This window comes from Batrachochytrium dendrobatidis (assembly GCF_000203795.2).
Source record: "Batrachochytrium dendrobatidis JAM81 unplaced genomic scaffold BATDEscaffold_9, whole genome shotgun sequence".
Lineage (NCBI taxonomy): Eukaryota > Fungi > Chytridiomycota > Chytridiomycetes > Rhizophydiales > Batrachochytrium > Batrachochytrium dendrobatidis.
The window spans coordinates 291,756-308,410 of record NW_006281107.1 but is presented as its reverse complement, the minus strand read 5'-3'; the positions used below and the strand labels follow the sequence as shown (position 1 = coordinate 308,410).

The following is a 16,655-nucleotide window of genomic DNA, read 5'->3' as shown; positions in this document are numbered from 1 at the left end:
ATGACGACACTCCCACTCCTAAAACAATATCTATTCAACAATGTTAGTCTGTTTGTATCAAAGCTTAAACTCGACTGTTTTACTCACTAAGCATTGGTCCACCATAGCATGCTCCAATAGCCATGGTCGGATATCCCATTCGTGCAATCTGTATATTCGTTACAAGTTCTACATTACAATGTTAAACAAATTCAGTCACTTGTTCTTGTATCAAAATTAAACATTTTACTAACCTCCAATACTATTTCCTAGTGCAAAAAGCGTCAATCCCTAATCACCATGTCGTTAGTGTCAGTTTAACTAGTTTAAAATTAAATCCAAACTTACCAAAATGGTTGGACTAAGACCTGAAAGTACTCCAATGGCTTCCAATAATCCAATCAATTCGTTTGACACTGTTGCAACAAATAACATCGATACTCCAAATCCCATCACTGCAAGAAAAACCAGTATCCATCGGCTGGATATACGTGGAATCACCATCCACCACGTCAAAGCACTCAGCACGATGCCAAAAATAATAGATACTCCCCATACTGGTATGTATACACTATCCTCTACAATCACTACATTAACTAAATAGACTACAATAAACTACAATAAGCACTACAGATAAAACACCAGTCTGAATCTTGAATGGTTGGTGTGTTGCATACCTTCAAAATAAAGGCACAGTACCATGGGTAAAAAAAACATTTGAGTCATGACCAGTCCTGGAATCATCTTTTCTTCTTGATCCAATACATGAATATGTCCATCTTCCATATCTGCCTCTGTATCCATCAGTAACGATTCACGTTGCTCCAGTAATGAATCTGATATGCACATGTATCCATCCAAATATTGTTCATGCACAACTGGTGCAGTCAATGTGAGAATTAAAACAAGTGGTGATGCAACAATGGAGTGAAGACGATGAAGCACAGTCATGCGATGCCATTTGGTAACAACGGGTACAGCCAACATAAGAGTGGACTTTAAAAAAGTTGTAATGCAATCGTATCGGTCAGGTGGAGTCACCACTGGTGCGTAAGATAAAACCTCGTCTTCACTAGCCTGCCGTCTTGGAGGTCTATATGCATTGGATAGCGTGTCTGATGAAGATATATGATTCGAGTCACTAAAATTGTGTTCATGAGTAGGCGATCTGGATCGATTGGATAGAAAGTATGTGCTGGCTAGTTTTTGAATTCGAAGATGAGGGAGAAAAAAATCGGCATCGAAATCAGCTTCTTCTACTAATGACATGTTTGATAAGCGTGTATCTGGAAACTCGGCTATTAATAAAGATCTATTTTCTGTTGTAGAAGTATTGTCATCCAAGTCTCCTACAAGTGAACAAGATGTCAATAATTTTAATATTGAGCATTCAAACACGAAACCAGTATAAAGCTTACCAAGCTGAGGAGTACTTTCTTGAATCAATGCTCTTACACTTGATGCATGAGAACTCATTTCATGCATTTTCCTTTGACTAATCCATACACCAACGATCACAACCAGCACATACAACAAGTAATATCCAACCAGCGCGCAACCCTTGATCAAGTCAATCTCACCCGATACAACAAATACATTAACCAAGATAGCTGCACCAATGAATGCAATGACATCTCGAACAAAAGGTCGACGAGGCAGTTTTGATGGTCGAATAATGCATACCAAGCCAGCTATGAGAAATGAAATGAATGTAGCTGCGCCATACAGTTCACCCAATGCCAGGGGAATTTTATCAGTGCGAAAGGCAGCAAATGTAGCAAAAAGATCACCAGCACCGTTGCCTAGAATCAAATAATACAAGTCAGTTGAGATGGAAATCATTCCATTGCGATAAATCGACTTTACCCAAAGCAGCCAGAGTCACTCCTGATACTGATTCAGGCATTCCCAACAGAGTTGCAATTGATGACAGGTTTGGACAGAAGAACAGTTCAGCAGTCGATGCAAGAGCTACAAACAGAAATATCAGTGCTAGACATAGAAACAGACTTCCTAGTATTGGACTGGATTTGAAAGTGGTTTGATATATACTAAGATAGTCGATGAGAGTTTCTGGAGCATCCAAAGGAAGAGTTGTATTGAGAGTCGTTTTAGACAAAGTCGAGGCAATAGTAGTCGGAATGCTGGCAATAAGAACGCTGACTAGCATGGCTTCCTATTATAAATGGTTGAATTAGGACTATAAACTACTTTAGTGCTAGTGCATCACTCACTCTTGTCAAGTTTATCAAAGCATTGACAAGCATTCGCTTGTTTAAATCGTTATCTTCCACCAATAATCTTCTACCAGCCATCAAATTCTTTGATCATCGCAGTAAATGTTCATGTAGTTTATTATAGAATCTCAAGATCAATGTGCTTGACTTCTGGATGATGTGCCTACATATACAAGTGTCAGTAGTCATCCTTCACCCTTTAATTCATTTAATCTTACCTTGATTTCCAGTTCTATTCGATCTACTTCTGTACCTAAACTCGCTACTACTCGTGCTGAATGCTTTGTCATCCATTCTTGAATCTCCGCATCGGTATTCAATGCTCGCAGAGTCTCCAAATCTGTCTTGATACGCACTGGATTCGATGCAATATACTTTCTTGCAACCTCTTCCCCATTAAACAAAATCTCGGCTGTTTATCAAACATGATGAGTTATCTTGTCTGATCATAGTGTTTAATATGGTCTAAAGTAATGACTTTACCTTTGAATCTTGCCCATTCCGGTCCAATACTCGTCGATTTGACATCATGTACAGACCTATCAAAAACACACGTCTTGTTAGCACATCTCGAGTTGCGTACCGTCACAATATCTACTCACGTCACTATAGAATCAGCTTCCAGTAACCCAATAATGCTTGCTTCTTTTGCTGGATGCATACTTCGCTCCACCAATCCAGAAATATTCCGTTTAATCAAAAATGTCGCAACAGCACTCAGCAGTATCCCAATTGTAATGGATCCCAACGAATCTATAAATGGTAGTGAAAAATAATTGGAAAGACTAAGGCAAGTGCCTGCCACCAACACACCCGTGACAGATGAACAGTCTTCAAGAAAAACTTGAACAGAGGTTGGATCTCCACCCTTGACGAGATAAGACCAAAATGTTGTCGAGGCCTGGCGTGCACTCGATGCTATTTGTCGGTAAGCAAATGCCATTGTAACTAGAGCAAGCATCATGCATAAAGTCTCAATATCCGCCATGTACGATTCTCAGTATACTCACATTCATACCAAAATCAAACATGCGTTTTACCTAAATCAAATGATAGTGACGCTCCCAAAATATATAGTGCAATGGTGGGATCGCCCAAAACGTGATCATTCACAAATAGTCCATTGATGCCATGATACAAACTTACACCGCCTCCCAAAAAAAATACACCTGTTTGCATCATACATATACTGGATGTGTTAGATGTGCAAATAGTTAATAGTATACATGGGCTTTTAGCATAATAGTATACTTGCCAACTCCACTGACAAGAGCCCACGCATACTTTTCTGATAAAAATCCGTAAGGATGCTCAGTGTCTAGATTTTAAAACAGTAAGTACTCGAGCCAACATTTACTTGGAATACTATTCATGATGTCTGCTAACCTGGTTGTCGCAGCGATCTTGAAATTCCTGTCAATAAAACAAATTAATTAAGCTGTAACAAAATAAACCAAATAAAAAAAACTTACCAAGCATTAATAAGCTAAGTATCGAGACAATAAAGCCAGTTCAGTTAATAGTTTAAACCAAACCACAGTCTGTTCTCTACTCAAAACCTACCTCTCATTTAATACTAGATAAAAATAAATCAGACAAGTGTTGATGCTTCAGCAAATATTCATCACACTACATCTCAAACTTACCATCAGCTAATGAATGCAAAGCTTCTGAATACATTGATGCAGATCCAGATGTGATTGCGCCGTATGATTTTGCAAAAAACATAATGAGGTTGCTACCAGATTTAAAAATAATGTTAATACTCGACAGCAATCCATTTTTTGAAATAAAAAATAATTCAACAGATTGAACAAGACCAAGTTGTACCTTGATATGGCTAGCAACACTACTTTTTGTGATCCTTTAAGTTGATGTTTCCGCTGATTTTTATGTTCAACTAGATACAGTCCAGAATATATAGAATTAAAAAGTTGGATAATTCAATTTGAAAGCATTGCCACATTCAACCAAGAATTCATTGGGTTAAAAACAGATCGGATCAAGATGTAAGATTACCTTCAGTGACTTCTCTTCTAAGTTGTTTTACTCGACTCTTCCATTCTCCAATATAAGCAGCTTGCGAGATATAAGCAACTGTAGCCAATACGGCCGAGTCATGAGCTTGCTCCTCTCGAGTGATCGGTTCAACAGTTCTGATTGGGGTTGGTGGATTGGATGAAACTACCTGTGCTGTATCTATTGCAGACGGTTGAATGGAGTTGATTGAATCTTTTACTTCCGGTAACGGAGTGATGGGAGCAGTAACATGAGTGCGGACTGTAGATGACAAGACCATACTTTTTGATGTGCTGAAAATCGTAGTCGAGTCCTTTTTGATGGTGGATACAAAGCATGCATGCAATGGAAATAATGGATTGACAGATACAAACTTGCGACTATTTCCTAGACATAATGCATCTGCGACTGTCTTTGAATTCATGACAGTCTTGCTTCTAATAGTAGAAAAACTCGTAGAATAATGAAATACATTGGATTTTAAACGAGTAATTTCATGTGTATTGCTGGTATTTGTAAAAGAATAACTGGAAATAGATGGATTCATAGCAGTAGTGCACCGAATCGGGCAATGTCTGTAGTATTGTATTAGCAACATGACGGTTCAACTTTCACCGTCAGTATTCACGTAAAATGAAATGCTAGGTAAAAGTGCTAATCTTGTGAAATAATTTCCACCAAATTTACTGAAAAATATTGTGCACTTTGAACTCTAATTGACTGGTTTTCTGCTCATTTTGTATAGGAAACTAAGTGAATGTTTGCATCTCTGTTTTAGTCAATTACACGGCTGATCAATCTTCAACTCTTTTACAAAATATTGTGTGATTGGCATGCAAACAGCTGTATTTTTAAAGGGTACAATCATTGAATTAAACGCAAACGTGTGCGAGGTTTAAAATATAACAAATCTGAGCTTGATCAAAAACAGTCAAACCTAATACTTGGATTGAAATGGATGAATCTGGTGACTGTACAATATATGATTGCACCAAATGAGGATAATCCCAGTTCAAACTTGGTTTGTATTATATGATGTGCGCTGTTTTGATTAAAGAGTTTGAGTGTCAATTGAACGAGCGGTCAATTTGTAGTGGAAAAGTGCCATTATGTAAGTGCAGTTGTGATATTGTGATTGTCGGTTTTTAGAATTGTTTGCCATTAAAAAAACATTCGCGCTTTAGCAATCACATCCATGAAGTGAATCCATCATTTTGAATCAATACTGTATGTGATATAGACTGGTGCATCACATTGCAGCAAGTCTGGTTTAGTGTAGATAATTTTCAAAATTCATCAGTCAACTCTATCACCAATCAATGCTAGTTACTAATACCATCAACCATCTATACATCCACTTGATGTCAAATCATGCATTGGTTACATTCCTTATTTACGATTGTATTCCTTTGTCTCTCATATCTACATGAAAAAACGACTTGCTATTAAAAACACAATTTTGAAGCGATTTTTTATAAAACTGTATAGTTAGATCAAGTCCATTTTTATTACATTCAGATGCTGTAGTTATTGAATGCTAGACTGGTATATTCACCATATAAACAACTTTGACCATTTTGCCTGGCAGCCATGTATTTGTAAATCAAATATGCACGGTTGGGTAAATACCACACATACATTCTAACATTAGATTCTACGCTATCCCCTCGTCTGTCAATTCAAATCTAGTGACCAACGCGTCGCGATGCCATTTAGACTCCATCCACTTGATAAATGCAAGTTTGCTCGACCATTATCAACCCATCAGTCCCATAATTTCATACCTGCTAGTAATTTACTAATACTGGCTTTCCAATACTAATATATTCAACCCTATTCAAACCATACTATATTCTAAACCGCTCCACTCAAATAATTGGTGATATATAGTGTTGACTATTTGAGCTGTCTCGGTCACTAGCAATCTTTTCTAATTAACTGATTATGAATTACACCCCCTCAAAAAGCTCCATGCTTGATAGTAGTAATCATATCACTGTTTTTTCCTCTCATGTTCAGAATTTAGCTATCCCGCCTGGCATGAATACCAATACTGGGTCTGAACCTAGTCGGTCACAAACTATGCCACGCACGAGAAAGGCACTTCCCAAACCTCCTACTGGTAATTCTCCACAGCGTACAGCCAGTATAACAAGTGTTTCCAGCGTATCTGCATCCATTCAGACAACAAACTCCAATACGAGCAGAATGACAGGAAACACTCAATTCAGTATGGGTCCGCTGAATGTCGCATCATACGCTTCCATCATGCCGCATGGGCGTATCATGGACCACAATATCCATCGAAAATCGTTTCGTTCTTCATTTTTTGGTATTCGTAAAACCCCCTTGACAGTCAAAGATATTGATGTTCCAAGTGGAACACATGTTCGTCGTCTGCGTCCACCATTTCGGTTTGTCCCCAATCTCCATTACAAAGAACAGTCATTTCACGCCAACGAAAAAAGTCATTTAGAACCCGCATCAAACACTACTCTTGAGCGAGCTATTCTTTTTCAAGAGTTTATTGAAGATGAAAAAACATATGCACAGGATCTTATCCGTATTATCAAGAAAATTGATTCGGCAATTGCTCGTCAGCCAGAAACCAATACCCAAATTCTTCAGCTCCTTAAAACTTCACTTCAAGGAATGATTACTGTTGCATCGGATGCAGAGATTTCTCTTCTTCGCACACCAGATAATTTTGGTATAGTAGACAATACTGAAAACATCGAGCGTGTATATCAGACATACATGAATCAGTATCAGGACATTTTGAATGGAATCGATTCATTAACAAAGTTGTGTCCAAGAATCGCATTGGATTTAGATGGAATTATTCAAGATATGCGCCATCCTCTTAAACGTTTGATTGGGTACAGATTTTATCTTCGTGTAAGTTGCTTGAGATGGTTGAATTTAAATTTCTCGGGCTTCGAATATGGATCTTGTAAATGTCTAAATCTATAAGCTGTGACGTGTTTTTGCAAAACTATGTAGCGTATACTACGAATCGAGCTTCCGGTATCTATTCCATACGTTACTGCACGTGGATCACTGCCCTCATTCTCGTATCTGGTCGAGCACGCTTATGCCATTTTTGGTATCACTGATACGTTTGATCAAATTGCTGCATGGGAAGACACACTGAATATTTATGAATGTAAACCCATTGGACCCGAATCAAACGATGCTCAGCTTGCAAACTCACGCTATGTAGGTGCAATCGTGTCACCGTACGCTTTATATTTGATTACAGTGACAACTAACCTGCCTTGTTTATGTTTAAAACACAACTGTTCAAGGCCATTTTCACACACTTGACAATGCCAGTAGATGTATCTGCTATTCCATTACCCATCACACCAACTCTGCATCTATTTTTAGAATTCACTGATCTTCCACTTACGCTTAAAGACACCATTCTTAAAGTGGACAAGAACTCTGAAATAGAACTCACAACTAAACTATCGGGAACACCCTTTCTAATTTATCTTTTAACAGACACCATCGTTCTTACTTCTCTCAAAGACGCTTTTGGTCATTACAACCTTTTGTTTCCTCCAATGCCGCTCAGTCACGTTGAAGTCGTGTATAGAACAAATGTCAAAGGCCCACAAAAAATCTTTGAGCTAAAACTATCTCCATTCAAAATGCTGGTTGTTAGAGGTGACACGGCAGATGTTCAAAGGTTTTTAGATATGTTTGAAAGTCTTAAACCTGAAATGGGAAGTCGAGTAAAATCGAGTATTACAAGACACGAAAGTGTGAGTGCAAGTATCAAGTCTGAAAGTAGTGATGACAGCTCTTCCGCAGCTGCAAATAAAAAACTACAGAAAGCCAGGCTTGCAAGATTGATTCAAAAACTTCCAGCATCAAAAGATGTTGCCGTGGAACGTAAAGAAGATGCATTGGGTTCTGCAAATGAAAGTGCATCACTATCCAAATCAACTTGTGTTTCACAAATCGTGTCTCGCGCTGCATTGCTTTCATCAGATGTACTGTCATCAAAGTATGTGCGCTTGGGAAGAGTAAGTGGATACAATCAATGTTATTTTTCTGGAATCATTTACTTTTGTTAAACTGACTGTTTGATACAAATGCACTATGATATGGGTTGACAGAAAATCACAACTGCCAATCCACAAATGAACATTACTCAAGCAGCGGCAGAGTTTACTTGTCCATTATCAGCTATTCTTTTATTTCACACCTTGTGTCGACCTAACGTCTACAAGCCTGCTACGCGCGATTGGGAAAAGCTTTCGAAATGCCACATGAGAATTTACACCACTCATGTAAAAACCTGGATGACGCTTAGTATTGAGGATACAGAAACGTTGATTCTTACAGCTGTGATTACTCCCTATTGGAACTGCAGCGTGTCTGGTCAACGTAGTGTGGACATCAGTTTGGTTACACATCAAGGCGGGATTGGAAGGTATTTGGTACTGGTCAAGTCTATGGAGATTGCTCAAAAAGCTGTTAAAGTGGTGAAAAGCGGAATTCAACAAGCACTTTGGACACTTTCAACTGACTTGCGCGATGAATTACTGATTCAACCACCCTCTACTTACCCGATTGTATGCATGGGATCACAGTCTTTAGCAACGCCACTTTTATCTCCAATGCCAGAATTTCATACGCAAAAAGGGTTTGAGCATGACAAGTGTTGGTTGAATCAAGGAGATCAAAAACTTGTTAGTTTGGGAGCAGTGCGATCAACCATCATCACTACATTTGGCACGCTTTCGCATCCCATTTCAGCTGTTTCAAAGCATAGAGTCGCTTATTCTGTTCGATTGCTGCTTACTTCTGTCATTCGTCCAGATATTCGTCTTTTTAGTGCTGAACTTGAGGATGAAAATATGTCGTTTCAATCTGATGGTGATGCATATACTTTGGTAAAAGTTTATTTCCAAAACTCTATGTTTGAGTACAGATTATCAATCAAGAGCAATGAAAGCGCTGCATTTTTAGAAATGCTAAACGAAGGTGTCAAGACGGCCAAGCAGCATCGTAAGCATGCAACAGAAACTATCGATACATTGCGTGAGGCGTGGGATAAAAAAATTAAAGACGATCAGGAACAAGAAAGACTAGCACTCGAGACTAGATTAAATGAGATATCGATGGCAGTCATCACAAGTGATATTGCTGCTGTTCAACACGCAACTGAAAATCCAACCAATGCAACACCATCTCAAGTTCAACAAGTTGCTCAAGAAACCCTATCTATTGAAAATATACAAAAAGAACTTGAAACTGAAGCCAATGTTGATCATGTACCTGCAGAGTCAATAGTAGTAAAAGACCAAGATTTTATAACCGAATCTGCCGATTTGACTCGCACCACTTTACTGCCATCGCCAGACACCAAAGCGGAATCAATTTTAAACAACCAGCCAAGCTTGCTTAATACAGATGACTTGAACGCATCTGTATTACGAGAGATCCCATTGTTATCAAACAATGACACCCCTGTTTGCCCAACTGCGGAAGCACCTGATTTGGCTGATTTAGCCGAAATGTTTTCTTCGCTTTCTGTTGAAGACTTGGACAAACGCAAGGCCAAAGTCACCAATTCAACGAAAACAGACACGACTTTAGCCAAAGATGTATTGCCAGATACTTTAAAACAAGACAAACATATCAGTAAATCAGTGAGTCAAGCGTGTTCTATAAACACACAAGATTCATCCAAAACCAAAGTAACTTTACAAGAACGACCACCACCACCCAAACCTGGATGGACTTCATCAACACCCAAAGTTGAAACTTCAACACTACCCAAAACTCAAACATTGCCAACACAGCCTATAAAATCACTTGCGTCGGAATGCATTGCATCCAAACCATCTAAAATAGCAACAAAGATCAAGAGTGCGTTTGGAACGAATTGGAGCGAATCTTCACTTACAGCATCAAATGGTGTACGAAAAATCCGAGAAAGGTTTGAGATCAATCGATCAGGATCTTCACCCAATCCTGCATCCAACAGATGTTTTAATGGTAGTATGAATGGATCAAAGAGTCAGATTGGTTCTATTGGGACGCGTATGTCTTTTACACCGACTAGCGTGTCAACATCTGGAGATGTTTATAAGCAACAACCTGCAAAGGAAGTGATGGAATACAAACAAAGACATGCGATGATCAAGTCACAACGAATGGTTATTTGTCGTGAGAATAAGGAAATAATGAAACAGTTTGCACGCAAAGTGGAGGAGAATGCTCGACTCAAGATCGAAGAAGGTGAAATTGGAGAGCATTTCAAGAGCACTTTAGGACGCAAAACAGGAGTGATGAAATGGCATTAAAGCCGCAAAACTCTGAGTGAAATGATGACATTACAACTCAAAACAGAACGTTTTGTTCAAAGTGTAGCGAATAAAGAATATCAAATCTATAAATATGAACAGAAACTCGATTTGGATTTATTCCATCAGCTCGCGATATCGATAATGCCATTCAATAGGCTATCACTTCCCTGCTTGCTGTTGGCTCTTATAGCATCCTTGTTCATTCATGCAGCTCAAGCTGGTGGTAAAATTCCAAAGGCTGTAACTGAAGCCTACCTTCGAGCAGAGAAGGAAATCCTGCATTTGGAACAGTCTTCTTTCCAGACAAAGATCCAGAAGGGCAATTGGATGATTTTTTATGGAGCTACCTGGTGCGGACATTGCCAAAAGTAAATCCTGGATTGTTGAGCAGCATTGTCTTGCTTGTGAATGCAGTCGATATTGACAACACTTGCAATCATCTTGAAACTAGATTCACTCCAACTTGGCTTGAACTTCAGAAAAAAGTAGAGACGGATTTCAAGGACAGCAATTTCCATGTTGGGAAAGTGGAGTGTACACTTAATGCAGGTACTTTGTCTTGCATTGGAGCAGCTATGGTGTGTGTTCAATGCTGGCTGGTTGCTCACGAGTGATTTGTGTAGATTTATGTGAGCAAATAGCTGGATTTCCGACAGTTTATTACTATCAGGATGGAAAGCGAGTCGGAGATGAAGTCGTTGATCAAGAGCTGCCAGACCTTCTCAAGTTTGTCAAAAGCCATGCTTGGGACAAGTCTGGTCAGCCTGGTCTTGCCAATCTAAAAGACGCTGAGTTGAATGCTGGTAAACCCAATATAGCTTTAGATCAAAGTCCAATGGAAGTCCTACATGCATATGCTGAACAAGAAATTCATCCTGGTGCTGATGTCAATCCCACTGGATTGGTTACGCATATGACAAGGGGGACATTTGCATCTGTATGTGTTGTAACTTGTCTTGAATCTTGTCTTTATACTCTTAATTAAGCTTTTGAATATTCAATGTTTTAGCTGACTGCCGAAAGGTCCTGGTTTGTGGTATGCTGAATGCTTTATAAAACTTGAGTCAGATCTGTCTAGTGTCTTGCTAAATACTTACTACAATTTGCTTACAATACCAGATGTTCCATGCTCCATGGTGTGGTCATTGTAAAACACTTGCTCCTATCTGGGATCAAGTTGCTGAAGAACTTAAAGGGCAAGTAGATATTGGAAAAGTAAACTGCGATGAAGAAAAAGGTAAATCTATCTTTTTAAATGAGTTTTGTATTAGACTGTGTTTTGACTGTTGAATTGCTTGTATTTCAAATTCTTGTTTAGATTTGATGAAGAGATTCAACATTAAAGGATTTCCAACGCTTGTTTTGTAAGTTGTATTGCTCGTCTAGTTTGATGTGTTTTTACCAAGAAAAATAATTGTTTAAATTGACTATAAACACCACGTTTTGATTTCAGAATCAATGAACCCAACGCTCCTATTGTGTACAAAGGATCTCGTAGACTTGAAGATATCAAAAAGTTTGTTCTTGATAGCATCACTCGTCCCTCATTCCTCCCTGTTACAGCCAAAGAAATTCCAGATATTATTTCAAAAGAAGAGGTGGCCTTTTACTTTGCGTATGATGCAAACGTAACAGATTATATTCCTTTTCGTATGTTCCAATCTGTAGCCAAAACCGTCAAACCCTTTGCAAAACTATACGTGTCGCCTGAAGTTCAAGCATTCAAAATACTCCACGCAGAAGAAGGTAAACCTGTATTGATCGCTGTGCGTGATGGAGGATTGGATTCCTCTGTTTATCCTGGAGAATTTGCTGGCGATGGTTCTACTCGTACGATGCTTAGGGAATGGATTATGCAGGAGCGGTTTCCTCTTGTAACCAAACTTGATACGGCCACTCAAGCCGATATTCTTGAAAGCAATCGATTTGTTGCACTTGCTCTAGTCAATCCGGACACACCTGATGGAAAAGGCGCTTTGGACCACTTTAAAAACTCGGCGAAACATTGGAAAAATATTGCAGCTGCAGAAAAAAGAAACCGAGTTAAATTTGCTTGGATTGATGCCAAAATGTATGCCGATTATGTTTTTTCGGTATACAGTGTCAAGCCAATGGATCTTCCTGTTTTTATTATTGCGAATCCAGCTGTAAGTGCATAGTTTTGACTATATTTTAGAAATCAATACTAACTTTTTGATTTGTGGATTTGAAAAATGAATGAAATGGCGTTTGTATTAGATGGAGCAATACTATAATGAGTTTGCTGACGGAAAAAAGTATGATTCATTTGCACACGTTGTGGTCCACGATAGTATCAATGAGGTTTTGGATGGCAAGGGCAAGGTAAAGTTTTTCAACGCATCGTTATTTCTAGAATTTCTAGATCATAGCTGACTGATTTTTGGATGACTGCATATTCTTAGGCCAAGACTAACCAAGGCACATTCTCTCGCTCAGCCAAATGGGTCAATAGGCAGTTTGTTCGTACAGTTGTAAGTTTACTTTATACTTGTATAGTCTGTATGTATCGGTATTAACACTAGTGAATTTTTAGATTTTTGTCACCAACAATATTATTGTAACTGTGCTGATAATGGGTGGATGTATTATGAGTTTGACGTACTATGCTATGAATCGTAAAGGCGGGTACCAAAGTGTGTCGAGTATTTCCAAGCAAGAATAATTTGGACATTCTATGGACAATTGGTTTGCTCTTTTTAAACTATTCGATGAGTTGGTGTTTGTTGTGGTTGAGACTCGAGATCAAATGAAGAAATTGAGTTGGAATATACTAATTTGTTAGTTTTGGGTTTATAGTGAGTTTTTATCACTGCATATTTTGTTATACATGAACATTGAATGAAAAGTTCAAGTGATGGTCAAAATACAACTTTTGGTATGATTGAAAAGTTGATTTAAATCAAAAACAATAGTTTTACAATTGTATTCATACAATGTACGATTAAAATCAATGTGATGATTACACATGAAGAGAGTTTGTATTCAAGAGTTGAAACTGTCGAATATTTAACCATTTCCAGAAATCACTGCAAATACAAAAGTTGCGTTTTGCGTGAATACGGCTGTAATTCGACTTTTACCTCAACTTGCTTGTCTGAAATGTCCACTGAAGTTGTATCTGGTGCTAATGTCACTCCAAAGCTGTCTAATCAGGAAACTATTTCTCAGGTAAATCTGTATATTTACTGCTTCAAAACAATACAGCCAGCTGATGTTCAAATCCAATATTCTTGACAGTTCAACACCATGAAGCAGGAACTTCAAGCTATTGCTCAAAAGATTGGCGAACTGGAGCTGGAAAGAGATGAATACCAGCTGGTAATAGAAACAATTTCTCCGTTGAATGGAGACCGCAAGTGTTTTCGTCTTATCGGCGGTGTCCTTGTGGAACGTACCGTCCAAGATGTTCTTCCTGCTGTCAAGCAAAACATGGATGGGGTAAATGCCATCATGTATTGTTTCTACACAGATCTGTCATGGCTTTTTATTAACTCGACTTTCTTGTAGATTATGACTCTTATTAAGCAACTGGCTACAAGCTACAAGAAGCGAGAAGAAGAAGCTGAAGCCTTTAAACAAAAATACAATATCAAGATTAAGGCATAATCTCGTCATTAGATTCAGGTTCAATATGTTTGGACCAATCCAATCATATTTAAAGCTTTGTTTTACAGTCGTATTCATGTAAAATGAAACACTATCTTGCAGTGATTTCTGAAATAAATGGTTAAATATTCGACAGTTTCAACTCTTGAATACAAACTCTCTTCATGTGTAATCATTGCATTGATTTTAATCGAAATATCAAGTTTGAATATTGTCAATCTTTGTCGTTTTCTAATCTCAAATACATTCTAATTCAGTAATAATCCTACATTGTATGAATACAATTGTACATGACAATCACTCAATGTTTGCTTGCAATATCTGAGTAAAGGATTTAAAACTGATATTCGCAATTCATTTTACGTGAATTCAACTGTAATAAAGTTACCGAATCTATCATCAAGTTTACTGCCATAATGAACACAACAGTCAGTCTTATTGCTAGAAGATTGCATAAACTGCCTTTATTTATGCACACATTCAAGACTGCAACCATCAAACACAGTACATTGCTATGCAACCGTCATTTTTCAACTGAAGCTCCTCCACTTTATTCTAGTCATTCACCTGAAATCATGATATTTGATCGTATTGCAAAGAAGCGACAAAGAGATAGAGCAGCTCTTTTTCCTGACAGTCGCTTGGTGGATTATTTAAAGGATGAAATGGCTGATCGGTTGGCTGATCGTTTCTTGGTAACGTTGAATTCACTCTCCATAGATTGCTACATCATGCTTTTGCATCTTCAATCTATTCTAATGTTATATCAACTGCCATATTTTTATAGGATATCAAGAAAGAGTTTGATGTTGTATTGGATTTAGGATGTGGATTTGGGCATATCATCAAGTTTGCTGATCCAGAGAGTATCAAGAAACTAGTCATGATGGACATGTCTGAAAAAATGCTATCAAGGGACAGCCATATTCCATATCCAAGTAAGTTGTAATCCAGCTGGCTGTCATTACAAAAGATGAGCCAATCTTTTTGGTACTGACCTCCATATTGCAGTTCCGGCTGAGCGCATTGTAGGAGATGAAGAAGCTTTGCCTTTTTCCAACGACACATTTGACGCAGTTGTTAGTAATCTGAGTCTGCATTGGGTCAATGATCTTGCAGGAGCATTGATTCAAGTCAAACATGCATTGAAACCAGATGGAGTGATGATCGCTAGTATGTTTGGTGGAGATACCTTGTTTGAATTACGGTAAATCCAAAACTATTCTATCGACTGTGTATATCTACTATTAAGATTTGATTTTAAAATGGATTTTGTGTATATTTCTTGACCTGTAGCACATCATTACAATTAGCTCAGACTGAGCGCGATGGAGGTGTATCTGCTCACGTATCTCCCATGACAGATGTACGAGATACTGGCAGTCTATTGTCTCGTGCTGGATTAAACCTTACTACAGGTATACAGCTACAAATCATGACTGAATCTGCCTTTATAATTGAAATGCACATGTAGACTTGATGTGCTGACTATAGTTGCAGTTGATGTAGAAGAAATTGTTGTGAATTACCCATCAATGATGGAACTCATGGATGATTTGAGAGCCATGGGTGAAGGAAACGCTATATATGGAAGGTAAATTATACATTGTCAAGCCAAATCTAGTTTATCAAACACCATTCTATTCAAAGCACTGTCATTTATCAGCGATTGTTTTTGATAGAAAACCTAGCATGTCTAAAGATGTGTTCATGGCAGCAGCAGCAGCATATCAGGCAATATACGGCAATCCAGACGGTACCATTCCTGCTACGTTTCAAATTATATGCATGGTGAGCTATTGATATAGTTGGCATGTATTGTTTCTACATATATGATATTTATTCACACGTCTATCTATTTAGATTGGATGGAAGCCGAGTGATACACAGCCCAAACCACTACCAAGGGGATCAGCAAAACTATCCCTTAAAAGCATTGAACAGAATGCCAGTAGTTTCGAGTCTTTTGAAGATTCTGACAATGGCCGAAAAAATAAGTGATAAATGTTGATGTCGATTAGCAACAATGGGCATTAAAACAAAGATAAATGAAGAATTGCCAGTAAACACCATCAATGTGTATCGTGTTTAGAGATGCTTGTATAGGCTCATTCAACCACGCTTTCGGGTTGATTGGTGTGATTTTGTAAATCTTGTTAGATTGTTCAACTGCTGATTTGAATGACAGAATCAGTGTTTCATGTAACACGGCAACAATCCAACGTGTTGCCGTGACCAGTTGAATGGTTTGCTGCTCTTCAATATAAAACAATACCATTCGTTGAATTTGATTGACACAAGTCTTGATGCTTCATCCATACAGTCATACGCTAACCTGAAACAATTGTGTAAACGCTATAAACCAAAACTCTCATTTTCAAAATGCAGCAACAGCTTGCTTGATACCATCAGAATGCTTTGAAAACATAAAAGCAAAGTTTTATATAACCAAAAAATAGATTCCTGA

At 38.1% G+C, this 16,655-nt stretch overlaps 5 protein-coding genes across 5 annotated transcripts; 4 read left to right on the top strand and 1 right to left on the bottom strand.

The window, feature by feature from the left end:
* Positions 1-79: 79 nt before the first annotated feature.
* BATDEDRAFT_89993 (uncharacterized protein) lies at positions 80-4,659 on the bottom strand (the record flags this gene model as incomplete). The annotated part of the gene is made up of 18 exons (XM_006680406.1): positions 80-168; positions 234-270; positions 328-575; positions 657-1,328; positions 1,398-1,781; positions 1,846-2,155; positions 2,435-2,628; positions 2,700-2,755; positions 2,819-2,969; positions 3,030-3,164; positions 3,257-3,405; positions 3,501-3,534; positions 3,603-3,629; positions 3,689-3,702; positions 3,780-3,792; positions 3,863-3,954; positions 4,047-4,116; positions 4,236-4,659. 18 exons carry the CDS (start codon positions 4,657-4,659, stop codon positions 80-82), a joined length of 3,099 nt encoding a protein of 1,032 aa, XP_006680469.1.
* Positions 4,660-5,989: 1,330 nt separating this feature from the next.
* BATDEDRAFT_35496 (uncharacterized protein) lies at positions 5,990-10,655 on the top strand. Its single transcript, XM_006680332.1, has 4 exons — positions 5,990-7,133; positions 7,239-7,454; positions 7,544-8,269; positions 8,363-10,655. Exons 1-4 carry the CDS (start codon positions 6,180-6,182, stop codon positions 10,556-10,558), a joined length of 4,092 nt encoding a protein of 1,363 aa, XP_006680395.1. The 5' UTR covers positions 5,990-6,179; the 3' UTR covers positions 10,559-10,655.
* A 47-nt stretch (positions 10,656-10,702) lies between these two features.
* On the top strand, positions 10,703-13,244 carry BATDEDRAFT_26166 (uncharacterized protein; the record flags this gene model as incomplete). Its single annotated transcript, XM_006680268.1, has 11 exons — positions 10,703-10,929; positions 11,013-11,110; positions 11,185-11,498; positions 11,571-11,597; positions 11,681-11,798; positions 11,880-11,925; positions 12,015-12,708; positions 12,800-12,904; positions 12,985-13,053; positions 13,079-13,081; positions 13,116-13,244. 11 exons carry the CDS (start codon positions 10,703-10,705, stop codon positions 13,242-13,244), a joined length of 1,830 nt encoding a protein of 609 aa, XP_006680331.1.
* Positions 13,245-13,681: 437 nt separating this feature from the next.
* Positions 13,682-14,188, top strand: BATDEDRAFT_90202 (tubulin-binding prefolding complex subunit GIM4; the record flags this gene model as incomplete). Its single annotated transcript, XM_006680479.1, has 3 exons — positions 13,682-13,750; positions 13,820-14,020; positions 14,090-14,188. The coding sequence occupies 3 exons, from the start codon at positions 13,682-13,684 to the stop codon at positions 14,186-14,188; spliced, it is 369 nt and encodes a 122-aa protein (XP_006680542.1).
* A 470-nt stretch (positions 14,189-14,658) lies between these two features.
* Positions 14,659-16,189, top strand: BATDEDRAFT_12530 (uncharacterized protein; the record flags this gene model as incomplete). Its single annotated transcript, XM_006680176.1, has 7 exons — positions 14,659-14,883; positions 14,976-15,126; positions 15,200-15,395; positions 15,485-15,606; positions 15,689-15,782; positions 15,871-15,979; positions 16,052-16,189. The coding sequence occupies 7 exons, from the start codon at positions 14,659-14,661 to the stop codon at positions 16,187-16,189; spliced, it is 1,035 nt and encodes a 344-aa protein (XP_006680239.1).
* Between the last annotated feature and the right edge of the window lie 466 nt (positions 16,190-16,655).

Bases quoted from the DNA above. Each gene is read 5' to 3' on its own strand.
- BATDEDRAFT_35496 (XM_006680332.1), top strand. From the start codon at position 6,180: ATGAATTACACCCCCTCAAAAAGCTCCATGCTTGATAGTAGTAATCAT. The intron at 7,134-7,238 runs GTAAGTTGCTTG...AAAACTATGTAG, and splicing joins GGTACAGATTTTATCTTCGT to CGTATACTACGAATCGAGCT. The intron at 7,455-7,543 runs GTAGGTGCAATC...CAACTGTTCAAG, and splicing joins AGCTTGCAAACTCACGCTAT to GCCATTTTCACACACTTGAC.